The 21973-nt window shown below is 41.5% G+C and overlaps 2 protein-coding genes across 2 annotated transcripts; both read left to right on the forward strand.

Moving 5' to 3' along the window:
* Positions 1-5276: 5276 nt before the first annotated feature.
* LOC128025819 (protein yippee-like 5) lies at positions 5277-7170 on the forward strand. Its single transcript, XM_052612348.1, has 2 exons — positions 5277-5420; positions 5492-7170. The coding sequence occupies exons 1-2, from the start codon at positions 5280-5282 to the stop codon at positions 5714-5716; spliced, it is 366 nt and encodes a 121-aa protein (XP_052468308.1). The 5' UTR covers positions 5277-5279; the 3' UTR covers positions 5717-7170.
* A 1499-nt stretch (positions 7171-8669) lies between these two features.
* LOC128025808 (zinc transporter 10-like) lies at positions 8670-15015 on the forward strand. The gene is made up of 4 exons (XM_052612336.1): positions 8670-9612; positions 11371-11421; positions 11820-12059; positions 13980-15015. The coding sequence occupies exons 1-4, from the start codon at positions 9117-9119 to the stop codon at positions 14375-14377; spliced, it is 1185 nt and encodes a 394-aa protein (XP_052468296.1). The 5' UTR covers positions 8670-9116; the 3' UTR covers positions 14378-15015.
* The last annotated feature ends 6958 nt before the right edge of the window (positions 15016-21973 follow it).

Here is a 21973-nt window from a genome sequence, read left to right on the forward strand (position 1 = left end):
CACCTCAGATACACACACTGCTGTGGCACTGAAAACACACACACACACACACACATCTGTGTTCTCTCTACAGTGAACACATCTCACACACGTCTCTATCAGACACAGATCTGGTTCTGGTGAAGCTCCACAGCTCCATCTAGTGACAGTGTGTCAAACACAGACTCAGATCTCATCTAACATCCTGGAGCCGCAGCTGGACGTAACCACTGGTCAGCGCTGAAGGTTCAGTCTCTTCATTCAAGCATGTCAATGGAACTAATACTGTTTCTCCTTTGCATTTTAGTGAAAAAAAATACATTTCAATGTAACTTTCTTCCATCAACATCCAGACACAAACACTCTCTAAAGACTAAACTCAGTTAATAACTGGACTCACCCGGCGCTCAATAGTGACCAGCACATGCTGCTGGTGTCCAGCTTGTGAATCTCGTTAGAGAAGCAGTCGGCCTGAGAACACACACACAAGACACACACACACACACAGAGAGAGAGACACACAGACACACAGAGAGAGAGAGACACAGACACACACACACAGACACACACACACACACACACACTGAAGCCAGTATGTATATTAATGACACGATGGGACAGATATGATGTAATTTAGTGTCTGCAGGTACATGTACGCTCACAGTTATCAAAGACTCGAGTGTAGTCGTGGAAACGTGTTCAGTAATTAAAGAGACAGTGCAGGGTTTCTGTTATTTGGTTTGTGACACCCTTCACAGTAAACACCGGCGGACGGCTGCTCAGAGCACTTGATCACTTCTCGGTTACCGACCCAATCCATAATCCATAATAACACTTCCTCCAGTGAAGAAGTGCATCTGCTGTTGTCTCTCACAGATTAGTTTAGATCTGTTTAAACGCTGCTTGATCTGTGCAGATTTCTCTCCTGATTCAGAGCAGAACACTTCTTCACTGGAGGAAGTGTTATTCTGGATTATAGACTCTATGTGTTTGAGTTAAAATCATCTTAATGCTGGATGTGTTTCAGGTTTTGTCTTCTCCAGATGTTCACTGATGGACTGGAGTGCTGTGGATTATTGGGATGTTTTTATCAGCTCTCATTCTGACGGCACCCATTCACTGCAGAGCATCCATTGATGAGACACTGATGCAATGTTACATTTCTACAAACCTGATGGAGACACAAACTCATCATGATCTGGGATGTTCGGGTCTGTATAATCAGCTCTGGTGTTTGTGTGAGGAACAGAAGAGTTTAACTAGTCTAGTTTAACAGGGGGTCGTTAGAGAAATCGGTGTTTCACAGACGTACTTGGTGATTTTAATCCCGTCCGAATCTGCCACGTCTGTGTTTTTCTCACACAACCTCTGTGATAATTCCAGAGCACATTACCTAATGTTTTTCAGCAAACTCAGTGATCCTCTGAGAAAACTAATCCCGTCCGAATGCGAATGTCTGTGATTGCCGGTGATATTTTATTTCACAACGCGTTTCCTTGTGTGTTTTGGCCAACGTGAATTACCGTAGATGCTCTTACCGCGCGCATGTTTGATATAATAATAACAATAATAATAATAACAATAATAATAATAATAATAATAATAATAATAATAATAATAATAATCAAGAGCCGGGTCACGTAAACTGTTAATACTGGCTATTGTAATATCAGCATCAGGTAAGATTACTCACGTTTATTTATGCACTCAGTTACATAATGTTTTAACTACAGATGTACCTTTATGAAAATTAAACATGGGTTTAGCCTACTACAAAAATAAATAAATAGGGAAAACAATTTAAACTAAAGAAACCACACATTGACATGGTTTTGCTATACTGGCCATTTTGTATTTATTGTGTAATAATACTAATGGTAATCAATCCATTAGAGCGCGTGATCTCTATGACGCCCAGCACAAGACAGACTCTGTAATAAACACGAGAATAGAGCTTTAGAGTGTAAATATATAATCACATCACACCAAACCTGACCTCTGACCTTTGAATGACAGGCTATACACAGAGACACGTGGTCAATCACGTCGGTTTAAAACAATGATATTTAACTCTATCAAGTGTTAAGTGAGTGATTTCAGAATCTCAGAAAACCGGCTGAACATAGTCTGCTTCATCAACACAGAGATTTGTTCTTAAAAACAAAATGTATTCAATATCTATTTTTGGGACATCAGAAACCATGTCTGTTTTCATCCTGAAGATACAGGACCGTAAATCAAAGTCATTTTCTCAGCGAAACTCTTTGATTTTAATTAATTAAATAAAACAACTAAAAAATGTGCAGTAAAGTGCTGTTAGCATGATTAGCACAGACTAACAAACACAACTTCTGCTCGAATCACCAGAACAACACACAAACACACTTCACCGAGACTGTTCAGATTCAGAAGATACATGATCAATAATCTCTCTCCGGGGTCGAGAATCATCATTAGCTGATCCAGCTGCCCGAGCTAAAGCAGCTGAAGACCCCTCAGCAGCACAAACCAGCGAATAAAACACATTTAACACATTAACAGCGCTGAGGAACTGAGAGCAAGTGAATCAAACTGTTAGAGACGAAAGAGAAGAAGAACAGCAGCGCTGAAGATGAACATAAACTCCTCTTACCTTCAGAGACATAATGATCCAACTACTGAACCCCGCTGCGCCCCCTGCTGGACACACACACACACACACACACACACACACACACACACACACACACACTCTCTCTCTCTCTCTCTCTCTCTCTCTCTCTCTCTCTCACACACACACACACACACACACACACACACTCTCTCTCTCTCTCTCTCTCACACACACACACACACACACACTCTCACACACACACACACACAAACTCTCTCTCTCTCTCTCTCACACACACACACACACACACTCTCACACACACAAATACACACACACACACACTCTCTCTCTCTCTCTCTCACACACACACACACACACACACAGAAAGTCCAAAACAGATAAAACAGTCCAAGTTTAAAACGCTTTTATTGAAGATTGCTGCATAGTACAATATATGATTATATATATGTGTGTGTATTCTCTAATGTTTTTCTATAGTAATGTTGTATCACGTGTTGTTATGAACGTCCAGACAGCTGTTGTCGTGACACGTGCACCAGCACGTACAGCGTCATCGTCGCGCACGTCACCGCGCCGGATGTTGATATAAAGTCTGGAGGAAGGGCTGGAAGAAAACAGCAACGCCAGCTGAACGCGAATAAACAAACACTCGACCTGAAGCGGCTGGTAAGAGTTGATCTCATACTAACCAGTTAACCAGCTGCTTTACTTTGATTCCGCTGTTTACTCGTGCTGAGCGTCTGCAGTGTTTCTGTCTGCTGTTTCTGTCTGGTGTTGTTGTTGTTGTTGTGATGCGGCGCGACGGACAGATGAACACACAGCACACGCGCTTCATTACAACAGCTTCTACTGCTTCCCTTCTTTAACATGACAGTGTCAGACTCTTCTGTCCTCTTGATGTTATGTGATTTAATCTGATATGCAGGGATGGGTTAGTGTCTGTATTCAGAAAGGCGCAAAAAACAAATAAACCGCATTCCAATAAAATAACACGAGTTACTAAAGGGACATGGTTAGCTGCTTGCTAGCAGTAGCCTTGTATATTACAGTACATACGATTTCACTTAGCACATACACAGAGTAAAGAGAGATGACTGAGGACGATGGAGAATGATTGACAGATCCTGAGCATCACTGACAAACATCTGATCTTGTATAATGTGTGTAAGTTCTGCTGTAGTTTACACAGAGCAGGTGAGATCATCGCACATCTCCGAAGTGAGTTATTAATAGCGTTAGGGTTAGGCTTCCTGCTGTGTGAGCAACTAAACTGAGCGTCAGTGTGAAACAGCCAATCACAGCAGAGCTCAACATTATTATTCATGACCCTTCCAAATAAGGCAAAAACTGACCATTTCACTCTAGGGATAAATCATAGGGTTTAAATGGATATGTAACCCTTTCTGCCCTTACCTAAGCGATGTCAAAAACACAGACAGAATCACGGTGTCTAGTTATAAAACTGAATTCACAGTTTAATGTGGAATATCATGGAATTAGTCAAATTTTGAATTAATTTTTATTCAAAAGTAGGTCATTACACATCAATCAATTCACGATATGGACTAGTATCTTTAACTATTGAGCTGTAAAAGTCTATTTAAATACACACACACACACTGAAGCGTGTGACGCTCGTGGTGTTTTCAGACTCTGCTGTGTCTCTAAATGAGGACGTAAACACATGAAGAACATCTCCAGAACTGAATCTACAGAACAAGTCACTTCATGAGCTTCTGACCGTTTGATTTGAGTAAAACTAGCCTCATATCACATACACAGAGCAGTACAGGCATTCACAGTAACATGTCAAAATAAAAGTCCGGTTTGATTTGAAGACATTGTGCTATTACTGTTTTTAGGCAGAATGTACATATCCTACTGCTAATACTGACATGAAATGAACGTAATTTTTTAAGGAATAATCAAACAACATTTCCCAAAAATTCAGATAAATGAAAACAGAAAAAAATGAATTTGTAAAAAAATAAAAAATAAAACAGAATTTAGGAGTTAATAAAAGGGATTTCATAAGGCTCTATAAGCCACATAACTTCTTTGTAGATATCAGAGAATAATTTAAAATATTGTATCTGTGCATTCTGTGGCACCTTTACATCAAGAATCATTTACTGGAGATGCACAGTGAAGATATGACTTTCCTGAGGAACTGAACGATGAAGTGATTTTAAGAACAAATATCTGTTAATGGGCTTGTTTTCACTTTGAATTAAATTGATTTTTCTGAGTCCACTGGCAGATATCTATTCATTTTGATCAGTTTCTCAGAAAAAAGATGTATTTTACGTCATTGATCTTCTCCAGTGAATGTGTCTTGATTTGAGGATGTTTAGACACATGTCCTGGAAAACAAGACAGAAACAGGAAGAGGAAGAGCAGCGCTGTCGCCGTGAGATCAGAAGGGACAGTAAATGATATTTCAGTGTGTTTTTGTAAAGTAAATAAAGATCTGTTGGATGTTAAATTTGAATGTGTTTCTAACAAAGACATTTACATTTAGAGACTGTATTGAGTTCCATTCCCTTCATGTTCTTCACTTGCTCTTGTAGAGGTTTATTCTGTCCTGCAGAAGCGCTGCTGGTGTGTGTGTGTGTGTGTGTGTGACGCTGCATGACTCTCACGGTTGGGTGGGTGTGTGTGTCTCTCACAGGTGTGTGTGTGGATCATGGGCCGTATCTTCTTGGATCACATCGGCGGGACACGCCTGTTCTCCTGCGCTAACTGTGACACCATCCTGACGAACCGCTCCGAGCTGATCTCCACACGCTTCACCGGCGCCACCGGACGAGCTTTCCTCTTCAACAAGGCACGTGTGCGACCGGCCGATGCTAACGCAGCGAGAGCGCCGCTGATGCTGACGTCTGTGATGTGTTTCAGGTGGTGAACCTGCAGTACAGCGAGGTACAGGACCGTGTGATGCTGACCGGCAGACACATGGTGCGAGACGTCAGCTGTAAGAACTGCAACAGCAAGCTGGGCTGGATCTACGAGTTCGCCACCGAGGACAGCCAGCGCTACAAGGAGGGCCGTGTGATCCTGGAGCGAGCGCTGGTGCGAGAGAGCGAGGGCTTCGAGGAGCACGTCCCGTCAGACGCCTCCTGAGATGTGTGTTAGGCCACACCCACACACTAGATTCACCAATAAACACGAGCTTCAGATGCACCATCTCTTCTGTAATTGGCTAAAACAGACCCGACCGTCTGCTCTGCGCTCGCACGGGCGTCAGTAATAGGACAGAAGTGCACGTTCATGGTCTCTTCTCCCATGTTTCACACACTTTCCCTCTGTATGGAGTTCAGTTTGTGCCAGAAGCGTCGACGGCTGTGTACAGTATTTGTCTGTCTGCTGTGGTTTTGTCCTTCATTTGTGTTTTAACTCCTGCTCTCAGACATCCAGATAAACAAGCAGATTTATTCAGTAATGAGTTTCTCACAATCTCTGAATATTATGACTAAAGATCATTGTAGACTGTAGATTCGTTCACATTTACAGAACAGAAGAATAAAGGCATCTGAAAGTTTTAGAAACTCTTATTAGAAAAATAAAATAGTCAGACCTGGTCAAATACACCGGACATTACAGTCCATTCTTCTGGCACAGATGTACCTCCGTATGAAGCCTTCACATGCAGAAACCTGAGCTTTTTTCTTTTAGATGAGCATTTTGTCAAGATATTCAGTAACTGACTAATAACCTTTTCTTTGCCTTTAAAGAGAAATTACTGAACCTAAACATAGGAGCCCTAAACAAAAATCTCATTTAAAAGACGAGATCTCCGACAGACCTGGATGGTTTGGCATCTGAAGGCTTCGTGTGTAAGATCTGCTGTGTTAGTGTTAGTGTTGATAGATAACATCTGCACCTTCATCTGGAAACAAGAGCTAGTGAATGTACCGAATCAATACTGAAATTATGTAGATTTCTCCACAAATTCTCTGTTTGTTTCCTAAAGAGAGCTCCCTAGCCGCTATAGTAAGACCTTCTTTATTATCCTTTAATCACTGATCCATGGGTGAGGTGTTTCTCCTACAGTCATGTGACCCAACCGGTTCAGGATACACACTCAGCAGATCTGGACATCTTTCTGGTTGAACAGGCTTTTAGCAGGAGGATCTGAGATCTGTAGTTTCAGCTGATAAACTAGAGGACAGACGCTGTCCTGTTTCCAGTTTGTTAGAAACCACCTTTAGTGTTGTTCAGTTGGACAGGAGTGTGTTAGTGTTCACAGATTCTCGTGTTCATTTGTGATTCCTTCCAGACTTTGTGGATTTGTCGGGTCTCTAAATCTCCTCCGTTCTGCTGAATTTAAGCTCAGCATGTTGAACGTTGTTGTACTGTTTCTCTGAGCGAATTCCTCACATGCTTCTGATTCTGTTCGGTGTTTGTTTGCTTCTGATGTCAAAGTACCAGCAAGAGCCTTTCTGCTTCTCTGTCCTTTAATTAAAGCCGCTTCTGTTAATTATTGTATCCCAAAGCTCAGTTGTGTATTTAGCATGAAGTTCATTGTGTTATATTTGATGTCTGACTTGAAGAATAAATCATTTCCCAAAGTGGAATTTCTCTTCCTTTCTCAGTATTTCAAGAAATCAGTGACACTTTACAAAAAGGTTGCATTTGTTAACATTAGTTGAACACTGAAGAACACTTTTAAAGCATTCGTTTCTGTGCATCTAATACGTGATTACAGTATGAATCTTATTGAATGGAGCCGAGCTGGTAATGATCAGTGTTAGCTGATATAAAGATGACTAGATCCTGTAACACTGATGTTAGTGCATGCAGTGGATGTGAATGAAGCTCTGTGTCAGTGTGTGTGTGTGTGTGCTCCAGCAGATGGGAGTAAAGCTCAGTGTAGATCAGTAACCAGGATGTGCTGGACTTCAGCCACACGTTCACACTGATCACCTGTGATCTAACTACAGGTGACACACCGCTCTCAGCTTACACTCGCTGCCATTCAAGCCCTGAGCACGTACAGCTGAGGAGAACCTGCTTCCTGCTGCTCACACACACACACTCATACAGACACACTCACACAACACACCCACACACACACACACAGACGCACAAACACACTCTCACACAACACACACACTCATACAGACACACTCACACAACACACACACACACAAACACACACAGACGCACAAACACACATTCAAACACACACATACAGACACAAACACACTCTCACACAACACACACACACTGAACCACATCGGCAGACTAAACCTCTGCTTTACATGCACTGCTCAGTCTTTGCTTCTGTATCATGTCTGTTCTTTCAGACTCGTGGAAAGAAAGCATCCCATCACACACTGACGTGATTATTTTATTGCACTTTATCTATAAGCATCTGTAGATTACAATCTTTAGAGTTGTTATCTTAAACAGCAGACAGGTTTATTCCTCTCTATATTCTGAAGGTTAGATCATATCTCATTCACACTGATTCCTACAACATTTTACTCCTAAAAACATGGTGCAAATGTGTTTGTTTTCTGTCTGTTGACAGTATTTTCTGATTTATGGATTGGTAAAAAGACAAACTCTCTTCAAAGACTTTTAATCCTGGCTTCTGCTAATGTTCAGATCTGTGTTAAGGGATGTATGCAAATAAGTGCATATTTAATTAGACAAAGCCTCTTAATGCAATTAATTAATTTACTGGACCCACTTTATATTAAGTGTACTTAACTACATTTTACTTATATTTAAATTATTAAATTGATACAATGCACTTTTTGTGCACATACGTATTTATACATTGTACTTGTTACTTGATCCCCCCCCCCCCCCCAGTGTTTTCAAATTCAACATCAACACAACAGCTACATTTTACCAACAATTAATTGCTTTATTAGCTTATATAAGTCTAATATAAAGCAGGTCCAATTTGTTTATTATTATTATTATTATTTCCTTCTTAAAGTACTCAGTGCACTGGAGAATCGCAGTGATGTGTGTTATATTAGTTCTGTCTTCAGTTGTTGTGTCGTGATCCTCCTCTGGGTTTAATTCTCCAGAGAGCATCACCTAACGAACGAAACGTGATTTTATTTGATATTTGTTTGAGGACACGAGAAAATGTAAATCTTGACAAGCAGAAGGTTAATTAGTTCGTGAGATAAGACAGGTTTATGATGCCAGATTCTCTCTTATCCAGCTCGTTCGTGCCAAAAGCTGTTTAATGTATGACTGCGTTTACAGTACGCGTAACTAACCCCGCTCACCTGCATGGAACTAACTAACCCTCCAAACGCTCTGTCAGCAGAAAAGAGCCAGCTGGATGAGTGTCCAAAGGTGACAATGACAAGAATCGAGCGAGGAGCCGCCTCAGACGCAGAATCAAGAGTCACTGGAGACCTGAAGCGAATCATCAGCGCGTGGAAAAGTGCCGACTCATTCTCGGGAACGTGAGCCCGACAGGTGATATGCAGTGAGACCTCCGCGCATCTCCCGCACATCTTCATCCTCGTCACCGAGCTGAACGCACGCGATCATGGGGCGCTACAGCGGCAAGACGTGCCGCCTGATCCTGATGCTGGTCATCACCGTCATCTTCTTCGTGGCGGAGATCGTGGCGGGGTACATGGGCAACTCCATCGCGCTGGTGTCGGACTCCTTCAACATGCTGTCGGACATCCTGTCGCTGTGCGTCGGGCTGACGGCGGCGCGCGTGTCGCGGCGCGCGGGCTCGGGGCGCTTCACGTACGGAATGGGTCGCGCGGAGGTGGTGGGCGCGCTGGCCAACGCCGTGTTCCTCGCCGCGCTCTGCTTCTCCGTGTCCATGGAGTCACTGAAGAGACTCGCCCTGCCGCAGGCCATCGATGACCCGCCGCTCGTGCTGATCGTGGGCTCGCTGGGGCTCGCGGTGAACGTGCTCGGGCTCATCATCTTCCAGGACTGCAGCTGCCTGCGCGCGAGGCGTCAGAAGGACGCGTCAGGGCCGCGCAAGGAGAAGGAGGAGGAGGAGGACGCGGCGGAGGAAGAGACAGGTGCTGATCGTAACGCTTCTCGTTTAGCAGAGCTGTTTACATGCCTTTTTAAGAGCGCTTCATCTGAGAAGCACCTCTTGTGTGCAAACATCTCATAAACCTCTTTGAAAGTTAGTTTTACATTAATTCCAAATCATAAACATCTTATTTTTCTAGATGTCTATTTAAGATCTGACAGCAGGGTTTCAGGGGGTCTTAAAAAGTATTTTTTCACAAGTTAAAACAGGGGTGTCAGACTCCCTGCAGAGTTCAGTTCAGTCCTGCTCTGACACACAGTGATGAAGAGGAGGATCAGTGATGATGAGGAGGATCAGTGATGAAGAGGATCAGTGATGAAGAGGATCAGTGATGAAGAGGATCAGTGATGAAGAGGAGGATCAGTGATGAAGAGGATCAGTGATGAGGAGGAGGATCAGTGATGAAGAGGATCAGTGATGAAGAGGATCAGTGATGAAGAGGATCAGTGATGGAAAGGATCAGTGATGATGAGGATCAGTGATGAAGAGGATCAGGGCTGAATCTGAGCTCTCCAGGAACTGAGTTTGACACCCCTGAGTTAAAAGCTCTTAATTCACAGCAGAAACTCTTAAATTCATAAAGTCATGGCATTAAATGTTATATGTGCTGAAAAAAAAGACTATCTTCCTCAGTATTTCTGTCTTGTTCCCGTTGCGTTAATCACGCTGTTTACTGTGATACTGAAGTCTGATTTGATAATGTTTTGTGTGGTAGTACAAACCAAATCTAATTGATTTACAACTTAGCTCTTCTAGCTCTTCCCCATTATTAACACAACAGACGACAGTAAGACACTGTTGGAAAGGAAAGCTCTGGTTACTCACGTAACCTCTGTTCCCTGAGATAAGGACCTGGTGTTATAGCCGTGATTATAAAGCTGCACACGCGTCAATAACTGATGCTTCTGACGAAATCACGCTCAGAGCCGACTTGGCTCCTCCCCTTTTGGTGGGTTGAAGCGCCATTGGTCCGTGCAGCCACACGAACATGATCCAATCAGGCTTCAGTATCACAGCGAACAGGAGTTTCCCGAAGTGTGATCAACACAGAGCAGCTGGAGCACTTCCAGAACAAACACCTAAACATCTTTAAATCAAGATACAGTCGCAATATGCTAATATGAAGTCGTTGAAATTGAACAAAATTAAATGAGTTTATTAAAACAAGAACAAATATCTGTCACTTTAAATTAAGTAAATTTTTCTGAGCTCATTAACAAATATTTTTTTTGTTAAACTCGCATCATTTTGATCAGTTTCTCATAAAACAAGACTTCGCTTCTCCAGTTAATGTGTCTTGATGTATGAATCTTTAGATATTTGTACTGGAAAACAATACAAAAACACTGAGGAAGAACAGCCGTTTTGCCGTATCATCAGTAAAAGTTATTTCAGTCGATTTTTTTGTAAACTAATTTAAATGTAATGGAGATCTGTTTAAGTTGTTTATGACCATACTGATGTATTGTGGTTCTTGAAATGTACAGCTTAAATTTTATTTGCATGTACCTTTCAATGCGATGTGTGTGTGCTAACTAGGACAGATCTGCATGCATTAATTGCTAAAAGACAGTATTGTGTTGATTCTGACTGTACTTTGGTCGAATAATCAGATTAATGTGCCGTGTGCTGACTGCACAACACGTGTGACGCTGTAGCTGTGATGTGTGACTCTCTCAGAGCTGGGAGGTTGTGTTTGTCATGGATCTGCACTCCACACTTGTCCCTTATCCGTCCACAGGCCTGCAGCAGGAGAAGACTGGGAGTGATGGACCTCCCCTGAACATCAGAGGTGAGTGTGTGTGTGTGTGTGTGCTCCGTCTCAGCGCTCATCAGCCGTCGGTCTGGGTGTGTGTGTGTGTGTGTGTGTGTGTGTGTGTGCTCCGTCTCAGCGCTCATCAGCCATCGGTCTGAGTGTGTGTGTGTGTGTGTGTGTGTGCTCCGTCTCAGCGTCGGTCTGGGTGTGTGTGTGTGTGTGTGTGTGTGTGCTCCGTCTCAGCACTCATCAGCCGTCGGTCTGAGTGTGTGTGTGTGTGTGTGTGTGTGTGTGTGTGCTCCGTCTCAGCGCTCATCAGCCGTCGGTCTGTGTGTGTGTGTGTGTGTGTGTGTGTGTGCTCCGTCTCAGCGCTCATCAGCCGTCGGTCTGAGTGTGTGTGTGTGTGTGTGTAATGTCTCTCTCTCTCTCCGCAGGTGTGCTGCTGCACGTGTTGAATGATGCGCTGGGTTCAGTGGTGGTGGTGGTGGCCTCGGCTCTGTTCTATGTGTGGCCCCTGGCCCCTGAGAGCCCGTGTAACTGGCAGTGTTACGTGGACCCCAGTCTGACGCTGGTCATGGTGGCCATCATCATGTCTTCAGCTGTTCCTCTGGTCAAAGAGACGGCTGGGATCCTGCTGCAGATGAGTCCCGTGGACCTGCCGTTCTCCACCGTCTGTGAGTTCATGTTTGTCTCTTTACAGCAGCTCACATACCCCTGCAATATGCTTCGACATCTTTAGGATCTTTAGATTGTGTGGTAATCCTAAAATGATCAAGTGTAGCCCTGATTAGGGCTGGGTAATATATGGAAAAAAATACTAAATCTCAAAGTTTTCGAAATTTTTATGATATTCAATATATCACTCAATATTTTTGCATTTAACCAATAATAATAAAAAAAGAGAAATAATTAAACTGGGATAAGTTTTTTAAATGTTCTTTTTATTAAAGATTTTAGCTAAGAACAGAAGTCTGTCTCTGGTTTAAGAGAAGCTCTGTGGCATTAAACTATGTTCCCACTGCCACTAAAACACTCTCAGATGGGGAGCTATTGGATTAAACACTCAGGTATTTCTTAACTAATATATATATATTAATACCAAACACTTATACACTCTCTCTGTCTATATTATGAAAACTGGTAAAACAAATGAAAAATATTATAAAAGTTAAATTCCTATTAGTGATTCCACATTGCCATTGTCTATGTTTTTCTGTTCAAACATCAGCGTCTGAGTGAGTGCATCACAGACAATACAGCGGAGATCTCATGACAGAACACAGAGCGATGACGCTTTCATTCAGATGCTACACTCCGGCTCGTTTGTGTTTCAGATCATCTCCTCAATGAGGAGCGAGTGTTTGCATGCGCACGTGACATCAGTGCGTGACGTGTAATGAGTCGAAAACGCTTCAGAGCACCTGATTAAAGAGTCGCACGATAACATGCGTCATCACTACGACACGGCATTAGATCTGGCTTTTGTCCAGACAGCGTTCATAACGGGACTGAAACCGGTTATGTTGCTAGGAATCTCAATCTCAGAATCAATCCCGGGATGTGTTTGCGTTCACACAGAAGGCGACTCGGCAATGTTCAGGCAATTTTCCGGTTCCAACATGCAGCGTGAAAGGGGCTTAAGTAACAATGAAGCTCTGATTCAGGGATTTAAACTCTTGATATCTGGCAACCGCACTCATGAGAGTTCGTGTAGTAGAGGAGTGTACAGTAATTGTTGAGGTTTTGGACGTTTGCCGCGTTCTTTTGGGAAAGTATGCTTGAATTTGAAATATTCGCTATTCACAACATTTTCAAAATTATTCTGATATTATCGCTAATATTCGATATATCGCCCAGCCCTGAGGAATATTGCTCCATCACAGTGTTAATTACTGGAGTTCTGCAGCTGTAGTTATAGTGTAGTGCAGGGATCCTCAAATCTGAGCCAGGAGATCCTCTTCCTGCTGAGTTTAGCTCTAGCCCTAATCACAGCTAATCAGTGTCTTTGGGATCATTAGAAACCACAGGTAGATGAGTGGATCAGGGCTGAGCTAAACTCTGCAGTGATTTGAGGAACCCTGGTGTACTGCATCATCTGGAGCACAGCTTACATTACCTTTTACACACGCAGGATAAACCCAGTCAGCTTCATGAGGGATTTATCACAGCTCTGTTTCTGGCTCTTCAAAGAATGATGTATTAGCATGCACACCAGCAGTTATTGTTAATGTTGTAAGTGAGCTTCAATTTGGTCATCTGTCCCTTTAAGTGCTCAGGATGGATTCTGATTGGCTGCATTTTAACCTGTATTTTCTTATAAAACATTGGAAGATTATTCTGAGGGCTGAAGGAAGTCCCTGATGTTAGAGTACAGATGAGATGTCCCTGTCTCACTGATGCTGATGCTGAGTGTCTCTCTCTCTCTCTCTCCCTCCCTCTCTCTCCGTCTCTCTCTCTCTCTCTCCCTCTCTCTCCCTCCCTCTCCCTCTCCCTCCCTCTCTCTCTCCCTCCCTCTCCCTCTCCCTCTCCCTCTCTCTCTCTCTCTCTCTCTGTCTCTCCCTCCCTCTCTCTCTCTCTCTCTCTCTCTCTCTCAGTGGAGAGCGTGTGCAGACTTCCCAGCGTGGTGAGCGTCCATGAGGCTCATGTCTGGGAGATAGCTAAAGGACGTAACGTGGCCTCGCTGCACGTCAAAGTGTCTTCTGAGCCGCAGGAAGTGTGTTGGGACAGACCTGCTCTTCACGCACAGATCCAGCAGCTGTTCCACCGCGCCGGGGTCCACAGCGTCACGGTTCAGCTGGAGAGCGCTGATGGAGAACCGGAGCGCTGCGAAGTCCCCTGTGTGTCGCCCGCGTGCCTCAAACTGTCCTGCTGTCCCTCCGGAGTGTCCACTGTGTACCGCGGGAGCCCTGTCCCTCCCTCAGGAGACGTCACCGTCCACATGCTGCCTGAGAAAGACACGGAGCACGGATCCACCAAATGCACCAAGTTCTAGATCTGGAAACCCAGGGGTTCACCGAACAAACAGACTCTGTGTTTAACTATCCTCACCACTGTGCCTCGCTGCCCTTTCAGACTCCAGCTCATGATTCCTGCTGATTGTTCTTCGTTAGTCCTTCACGTTTGAGTCCTGACAGAGACCAGATCATCAGTCAAACTAATCAGACGCTTATTTATTGTTCTGCAGCAATTCAGAGACACGTCCGGCTCATATTTCAGCCCAAAACACTTGATCAAGTCGAAGTCTAAGAATGTAAACATGATGATAGCATTTACCGTACTGCCTCTAATGCTAATGCTAGCTGCTATAAGCTAATATGCAATTATTATTACAATTATCAATAGATTTTGGGGGGAAACTGGACCTGGACATGGTTTCATGAAATTCATACCAATAGCATATTTACATTCCTTATTGCTATTTATGACCTTTTTGTTCTTAATAATCTTTATAACTTTTTGGTGATTCAGGGAAACACTTAATCAATGAACTGATATTTAGTAGTTGTTGTTGTTGTGTGTTTGTTTGTATTTGAAAGACAATCAACTATAAAATCAAGCTTTAAAACTGTATAAACTAATATTAAACATGCTGGTTGAATTCGGATTTAAATAAAAAAAGTGAACTGTGAACTGGTCTTTTTATTAAGATGAATATTCACCTGATGATCAGCTGTTGTGTGAAGAGACTGCAGCGTCACACACACACACACACACACACAAGTATAACATGTTCCTGGATCAATATTCCAATCAACCAATCAGATTACATATATAACGTTTCAGGAAATATCTGTTTTAGGCTTACAATCAGGGTTAGATTCTTCTACATTCTTGTTAATCAGCCATCATTTCCTTCTGATTTTAGGAATAAAGTATGGGTTAGGGTTTAGGGGTAGGGATGGGGTTAAGTTGATATTTTTGGACAATAATGTTGATCAAGGAACATGTCTTACTTGGCAAAATCACGGAGTCACACACACACGCTCACACACACCTGTACATGAACGTCAGTCACGTGACTTTCAGAGGAAGGGGAGATCTCTCTCTTTTCTGTTTCTCTGTCAGTTTAAAGCCCAGTTATTCATTTCCTCTGAGTGTGAGTTAAAGCACAGTGAGGGTGTCAGATTATTAATAATGCAAGAGGCTGAAGGTGTCACTCTTTCCGTGACCTCACTGCCATTCAGAGAAACCATTAAAGCTTCCTGGAAGCATCAGAAACAGCAGAGAGCAGGTGTCTAGTTAAAGAGCGATGAAGCAGGTGTGTATCTGGAGAACCACACTGATCTGTGTTTGAGAGGACATCAAACCTGCTGTCTCAGAATCAAGAAACCTTCGTCATCATTACAGATTCAATACTGACAACGATCATAGAGTGAATCAGCATATTAAGATTGTAGAGCTATTGGTCTGTATGGACACCAGTTCATAACAAACTCAAACTGCTCTGATTCAGATAAACAGAAGATCCAGCTGATGGAGTTTAGTCCGGACAGACACGTGTTAAACTGCACACGTCTGAAAACGAGTCTGACTTACAGTCTTTACAGTGATCTGCACTGTATTAAAGTCCGAGATCACATTCCTCTTCACAACACACACCTCACACCTGTTTAATGGAGTTTCTGTCTCTTGAAACCATAATTTAGTTCTGGTGACAAGAAAGTTAACTAGCAGAAGGTTTTGTGTTTCAACTGTTAAGGAGAAAGAAGTATATAGAATACCCAACAAAGTACGGGATCAGTTTATAGATAAAATAAACAGGTTTAACTGGAGTGATTTGCTAGCTGGGAAAGATGTACATGATGGTAGTACAGTGCTTACAAGTAGACTACAGTATTTTATTAAGGAGTTTACCCAAAAATTTAGAAACAGAAATTATAAGAATAGTCTCCCATGGATTAATGCTGACATTCTTAATTTGATGAAAGAACGTGATCTTGCAAAAAAAAAGGCTAATAACTCAAAATTAAGTACTGATAAACACCGTTTTGCAATGTTGAGGAATAAAGTGACATCTCAGTTAAGAAAGTCAAGGGCTGACTATTTTCTAACCATTATAAATAATGCAGGGGGCAATTCAAAAATGATTTGGGATCAGTTAAAAAAATTACTGGGGCAGGAACATAAAGACAGAAAACCTGTTGATCTTGTGCTGGATGGAAAAAGTATTTCTGATCCAACTGTGGTTGCTACAGCTTTTAACAACTATTTTGTAGACTCTGTTGCATCTATTGCACAGGGTTTCTCACACGTAGATTTTAGTAAGTGGCCTATCTTGTCATTCAGAGCACAGCCTTGTGTTTTCCAGCGCTTCTGAAAGAAACATAGAATCCTTAATCAGTTCACTTAATACTTCTAAAGCGAAAGATGTCTTTGGTATGGATAATACAATGTTGAAAGAATTAGGTTCGTCCTTGCTTATCCCCATCACAAAAATTATTAATCAATCGATTTCTCTGGGGGAATTCCCAAATGCCTGGAAATTATCTATTGTTTCCCCTCTATTGAAATCAGGAGACAGACAAATTATTTCCAATTATAGACCAATTAGTATTTTGCCAGTAATATCCAAGGTTCTAGAAAAATGGGTGTCTCAACAGATTAGGAATCACTTGAATAATTCAGCTTTCTCCCTTCATCCATTACAATTTGGATTTAGGACAAATCACTCCACTGAGACAGCAAACTGTTTTTTTATCGAAAATATTAAATCATTGCTTGATAGGAACAAGGTTGTTGGAGCTATTTTTTTAGATCTTAGGAAAGCCTTTGACACTGTTAATCACAATATTTTATTGTCTAAACTATCTCATTTTAATTTTTCAGATAATGCTCTAAAGTGGGTAGCATCTTATCTTTTTAAACGATCACAAACTGTACGTATTGGCAGCTATCTTTCTGAACCTCTTCAGTTGTCCACTGGAGTGCCTCAAGGGTCTATATTGGGCCCCCTTTTGTTTTGCATGTATATTAATGACTTGCCAAGTGCGTGCCCAGAAGTGAGAGTTCAAATGTATGCAGATGACACTGTTTTATATATACATGGAACATCAAAAGCAGCAGTGGCAGCCAAACTTACGAAGGCTATGGTTAAAATTAGTGAATGGTTAAATCACTGTAGCCTGCAGTTAAATCTTTCCAAAACAGTTGGTATGTTTTTTAGTAAAACCACCAACTCTGCAGTTGATCCGGATATTTCTATTAATGGTGGAAAAATTCAAATTGTCTCAGAATTTAAATATCTTGGTATTATCATTGACTCCAAACTTAAGTTTAATTCTCAGATCTCAAATACTGTTAAGAGAATAAAATTTAATTTATCTAATTTCCGATATATTAGGAATTCAATGTCTACCCAAGCTGCCAAAATGTTTATGCACTCTATGATATTTTCGCATATGAATTATTGTTTGACTACTTGGTCTCAGGCCAACCATTCCGCCTTGCTCCCAATACAGACTTTATATAAACAAACGTTAAAAATTTTTGATAAGAAACCACGTCACTTTCATCACTGTAAGATTTTATTAAAATATAATCTGTTGAGTTGGGAAAACTTGGTTAAGTTTTCAAATGGCTGTTTAGCTTATAAAATTCTCAATGACCTGGCCCCACCTCCTCTTAGTGAGTTTCTGAGTTTAAGATCAGAAAACAGTCGTCTCACTAGAGGAACTTTTAGAAGGGACTGTGATATTAATTTCAGGAAAACTGCTTTTAGTCAGTCTGCCTTCTCGATTAAAGCTTCGAAAGAATGGAATGACATCCCAACGTCAGTTAGAGAAATAAATAGTTATAATGAATTTCGCTCTTCTTTTAAAACTTGGCTTTTTAGTATGCAAATTTGTCAACATTAATTTATTTTTTATTTTTTTTTATTTTTTCTGTGTTTCTTTTTCTTTTTTTTTTTTTTCTGTTACTTTCGGAAACTGTAGGGTCTGTTATATTTGTTATATTCTGTTATGTTTGATTAAATTGTTGTATCTGCATTGTATTTTCAGGTTGCCTGTTGTACATCTGGCCTAGGACTTCAGATGAAAACTAGCCTCTTGGCTAACTCTGGCATATTTTGACTTGTCATGTTAATATGCATTGTCCTTGGAATAAAATAAATTCGAAAGTGTGTGGAATGATGTTTCATGAGCTGAACGATCAGCATTGGACACATTTTTCTCCTGTCTCTGACACGCCTGATCTGCTGTGACCTCGTGACCCCACGCGACTGGACAGGTGACATTACTGAACACAGATGGGTGTCTCTGAAGAGTAAATATGGGCGGTTGTGTGCTTCAGGGAGGCTCTGACAGCAGGAATGATCTTCTGCTCTGGGACCCTTCACTCCACTGTTAGTTCTGTCTGTCTCCCCCTGCTGGCTCTGATGAACACTGCAGACGAGTCATTCCACCCCTGCTGTTAGTATAACACATCTGTCTCTCTCTTTTATATATTTTATAATATATTCAAACGAAAGCTTATGAGATGCGATTCTCATATTTATAATTTCTTGCACAAATTATTACATCTCTGGTCCCATGTGTTTGTTTCCCATCGGCTCACACACATGACTACCGTCAGCAGAGGATTGAGCTCGTTTCCTATGACATCATCCTACATCACGTTACTAAGCAACCACTGAGCACCATCTGTCGTCACGGCAACCCAGCCTCACCTTCAGACGTCTCGTGATTTCCTCCATCAGCACCAAACAGCAAACCTCCATCTCTATCAGTGTTCTCTGTTAAAGTAAAACACTAATTCACTGATGGATATCATGTTTTTAACATTAAGAACGTCCAGTATTTTTTATATTAAGTTTTCTGAAATGTTATTTTTGAAAATGCAAATAAGGGATTGACTAATTAAATATACACACGTTTGCAAACATTTCCTGAACATCAGTCTGAACATTGGATAAAGTTTGAATCCGTAGACATATTAAAGGTTTTTCCAGAGGGAATTAGGGATTTTTTCTTTTAACCACTCCATAAATCAGAAAATACTGTCAACAGACAAAAACAAACACATTTTCACCATGTTTTTAGTAATAAAATGTTGTAGGAATCAGTGTGAATGAAATATGATCTAACCTTCAGAATATAGAAAGGAATAAAACTGTAAAGGCTGCTGTTCATAAGAGAAAAAACTTAAGAGAAAAAATGATTCCCGATCCCCAAACTGACTCAAATGATTCGCGAACCCGCTTTGAACTCCCGAACTGATTCAAATGATTCGCGATCCACAAACGGACTCAAATGATTCGCGAACCCCCTTTGAACTCCCGAACTGACGCAAATGATTCGCAAACCAGCTTTGAACTCCCGAACTGATTCAAATGATTCGCGATCCACGAACGGACTCAAATGATTCGCGAACCCCCTTTGAACTCCCGAACTGACGCAAATGATTCGCAAACCAGCTTTGAACTCCCAAACTGATTCAAATGATTCGCGATCCCCAAACGGACTCAAATGATTCGCGAACCCGCTTTGAACTCCCGAAGTGACGCAAATGATTCGCGATCCCCAAACGGTCTCAAATGATTCGCGAACCCGCTTTGAACTCCCGAACTGATTCAAATGATTCGCAAATCCGCTTTGACTCCCGAACTGATTCAAATGATTCGCGAACCCGCTTTGAACTCCCGAACTGACGCAAATGATTCGCAAACCCGCTTTGAACTCCCGAAGTGACGCAAATGATTCGCGAACCCGCTTTGAACTCTCGAATTGATTCAAATGATTCGCGATCCCCAAACTGACTCAAATGATTCGCGAACCCGCTACGAACTACTGATTTTAAGGTACAAAAAGTATGTTGTTAACAAATAAAATACCAATATTTCCATTCAGAACTGCTTTCCACGTCGAAACATCCACAAACAGCTGACTGGCCATCTGTGTGATCTGGAGAACGGCCGGTAAAAGTGTGATTCATAGTCCAGAAAATACAGTAAGTATGGAACATGAGAGGAGAAAGAGTTACTTGCTAGGGATGATGTTAGGAAGTGATATTCAGGTTGCTACATTTTTAATGATAACAGTAGTTAAAACAGCTAAACTTCAACATTTTAACTGTAAAATGCCACATGCAGAAGCTAGCTAATATTAAGAAATATTTTGTGCTTTTACTTTTAAAAATGTTGGTAACGTTACAGTTAATGCTTACAAACTTTGAAGATTTTGAATACAGAAGTTACATTTGTAATGGTGTATTTTCATTTAGATGTGGTATTATTATTTGTGCAGTAAGATTAATTAATTAATGCAGTATTATTATTTGTGCAGATTGACAACTAGAGCCCCAGATACAGATCCCCTGTAAAGACCTTGTCTCAGAGGAGCACCAGGACAAGACCACAGGAAACAGATGATTCTTCTGCACAATCTGACTTTGCTGCAGCCTGGAATTGAACTACTGGTTTCGTCTGGTCAGAGGAGAACTGACCCCAACTGAGCCTGGTCTCTCCCAAGGTTTTTTTCTCCATTCTGTCACCGATGGAGTTTCGGTTCCTTGCCGCTGTCGCCTCTGGCTTGCTTAGTTGGGGTCACTTCATCTACAGCGATTAATTTTTTTGAAGTGTGCCGCGCAAACATATATGTGTGTGTGGGCCGCGAGCTGAAAAAGGTTGGGAACCACTGATCTAACCTTACAGAAAGTGTGTTCAAAATGTAAAAGACTGGATGACCAATAATTTTCTCCTATTAAATTCGGATAAGACAGAGATATTAATTATTGGACCAAAAACAATCTGCAACTAGACGGATGTACTGTTACTTCCTCTACAGTCAGAAATCTGGGTGTTATATTAGACAGCATCTTGTCTTTTGAAAATCATATTTCCCATGTTACAAAAACTGCATTCTTCCATCTTAGAAACATTGGCAAGCTACGAAACATGTTATCTGTTTCTGATGCAGAAAAGCTAGTTCATGCATTCATGACCTCTAGACTGGACTATTGTAATGCACTTCTAGGTGGTTGTCCTGCTTCGTCAATAAACAAGCTACAGGTCGTCCAAAATACAGCAGCTAGAGTCCTTACCAGGTCAAGAAAATATGATCATATTACCCCAATTTTACAGTCTCTGCACTGGCTACCTATTAAGTTCCGTATCAGTTACAAATTATCATTACTTACCTATAAGGCCCTAAATGGTTTAGCTCCTGCGTACGTAACTAGTCTTCTAGTGTTTTCTCTATTTCTGTCATCCCAAGGTAACTAAGAGTCACAGCAGTTCAGTCTGGATCCAGCCCTAAACACCGGAGAGATGATGCTGCTCAGACAACATACAAAACTACCAGATTCTGCTATAAGATTGGTCACAACGTATAATCATTGCTGTTAATAGAGTTCACCATCTGTTTGATTACATGACAAACTAGCTGTCTGATCTTTACCAAACATTTCTGCCATATGGTCCTCAACTTGAGATAAGTGATTACTAAATATAATCTAGAAACTTACATTTTCTGTAAAGATGCTTTGTAGCATTGTAAAGAGTGCTATCAAATAAATTAATTCAGAGATGCACATTAAACACGTCTGAGCCTCATGTGAACACGAGCAGACACACGGAACTGGAGAAGAGCTC

This window comes from Carassius gibelio, chromosome A13, assembly GCF_023724105.1.
Source record: "Carassius gibelio isolate Cgi1373 ecotype wild population from Czech Republic chromosome A13, carGib1.2-hapl.c, whole genome shotgun sequence".
Taxonomy (NCBI): Eukaryota; Metazoa; Chordata; class Actinopteri; order Cypriniformes; family Cyprinidae; genus Carassius; species Carassius gibelio.

Coding starts and splice junctions, on each gene's coding strand:
- LOC128025819 (XM_052612348.1), top strand. CDS start 5,280: ATGGGCCGTATCTTCTTGGATCACATCGGCGGGACACGCCTGTTCTCC. Junction 5,421..5,491: donor GAGCTTTCCTCTTCAACAAG/GCACGTGTGCGA, acceptor GATGTGTTTCAG/GTGGTGAACCTGCAGTACAG.
- LOC128025808 (XM_052612336.1), top strand. CDS start 9,117: ATGGGGCGCTACAGCGGCAAGACGTGCCGCCTGATCCTGATGCTGGTC. Junction 11,422..11,819: donor ACCTCCCCTGAACATCAGAG/GTGAGTGTGTGT, acceptor CTCTCTCCGCAG/GTGTGCTGCTGCACGTGTTG. Junction 12,060..13,979: donor CCTGCCGTTCTCCACCGTCT/GTGAGTTCATGT, acceptor TCTCTCTCTCAG/TGGAGAGCGTGTGCAGACTT.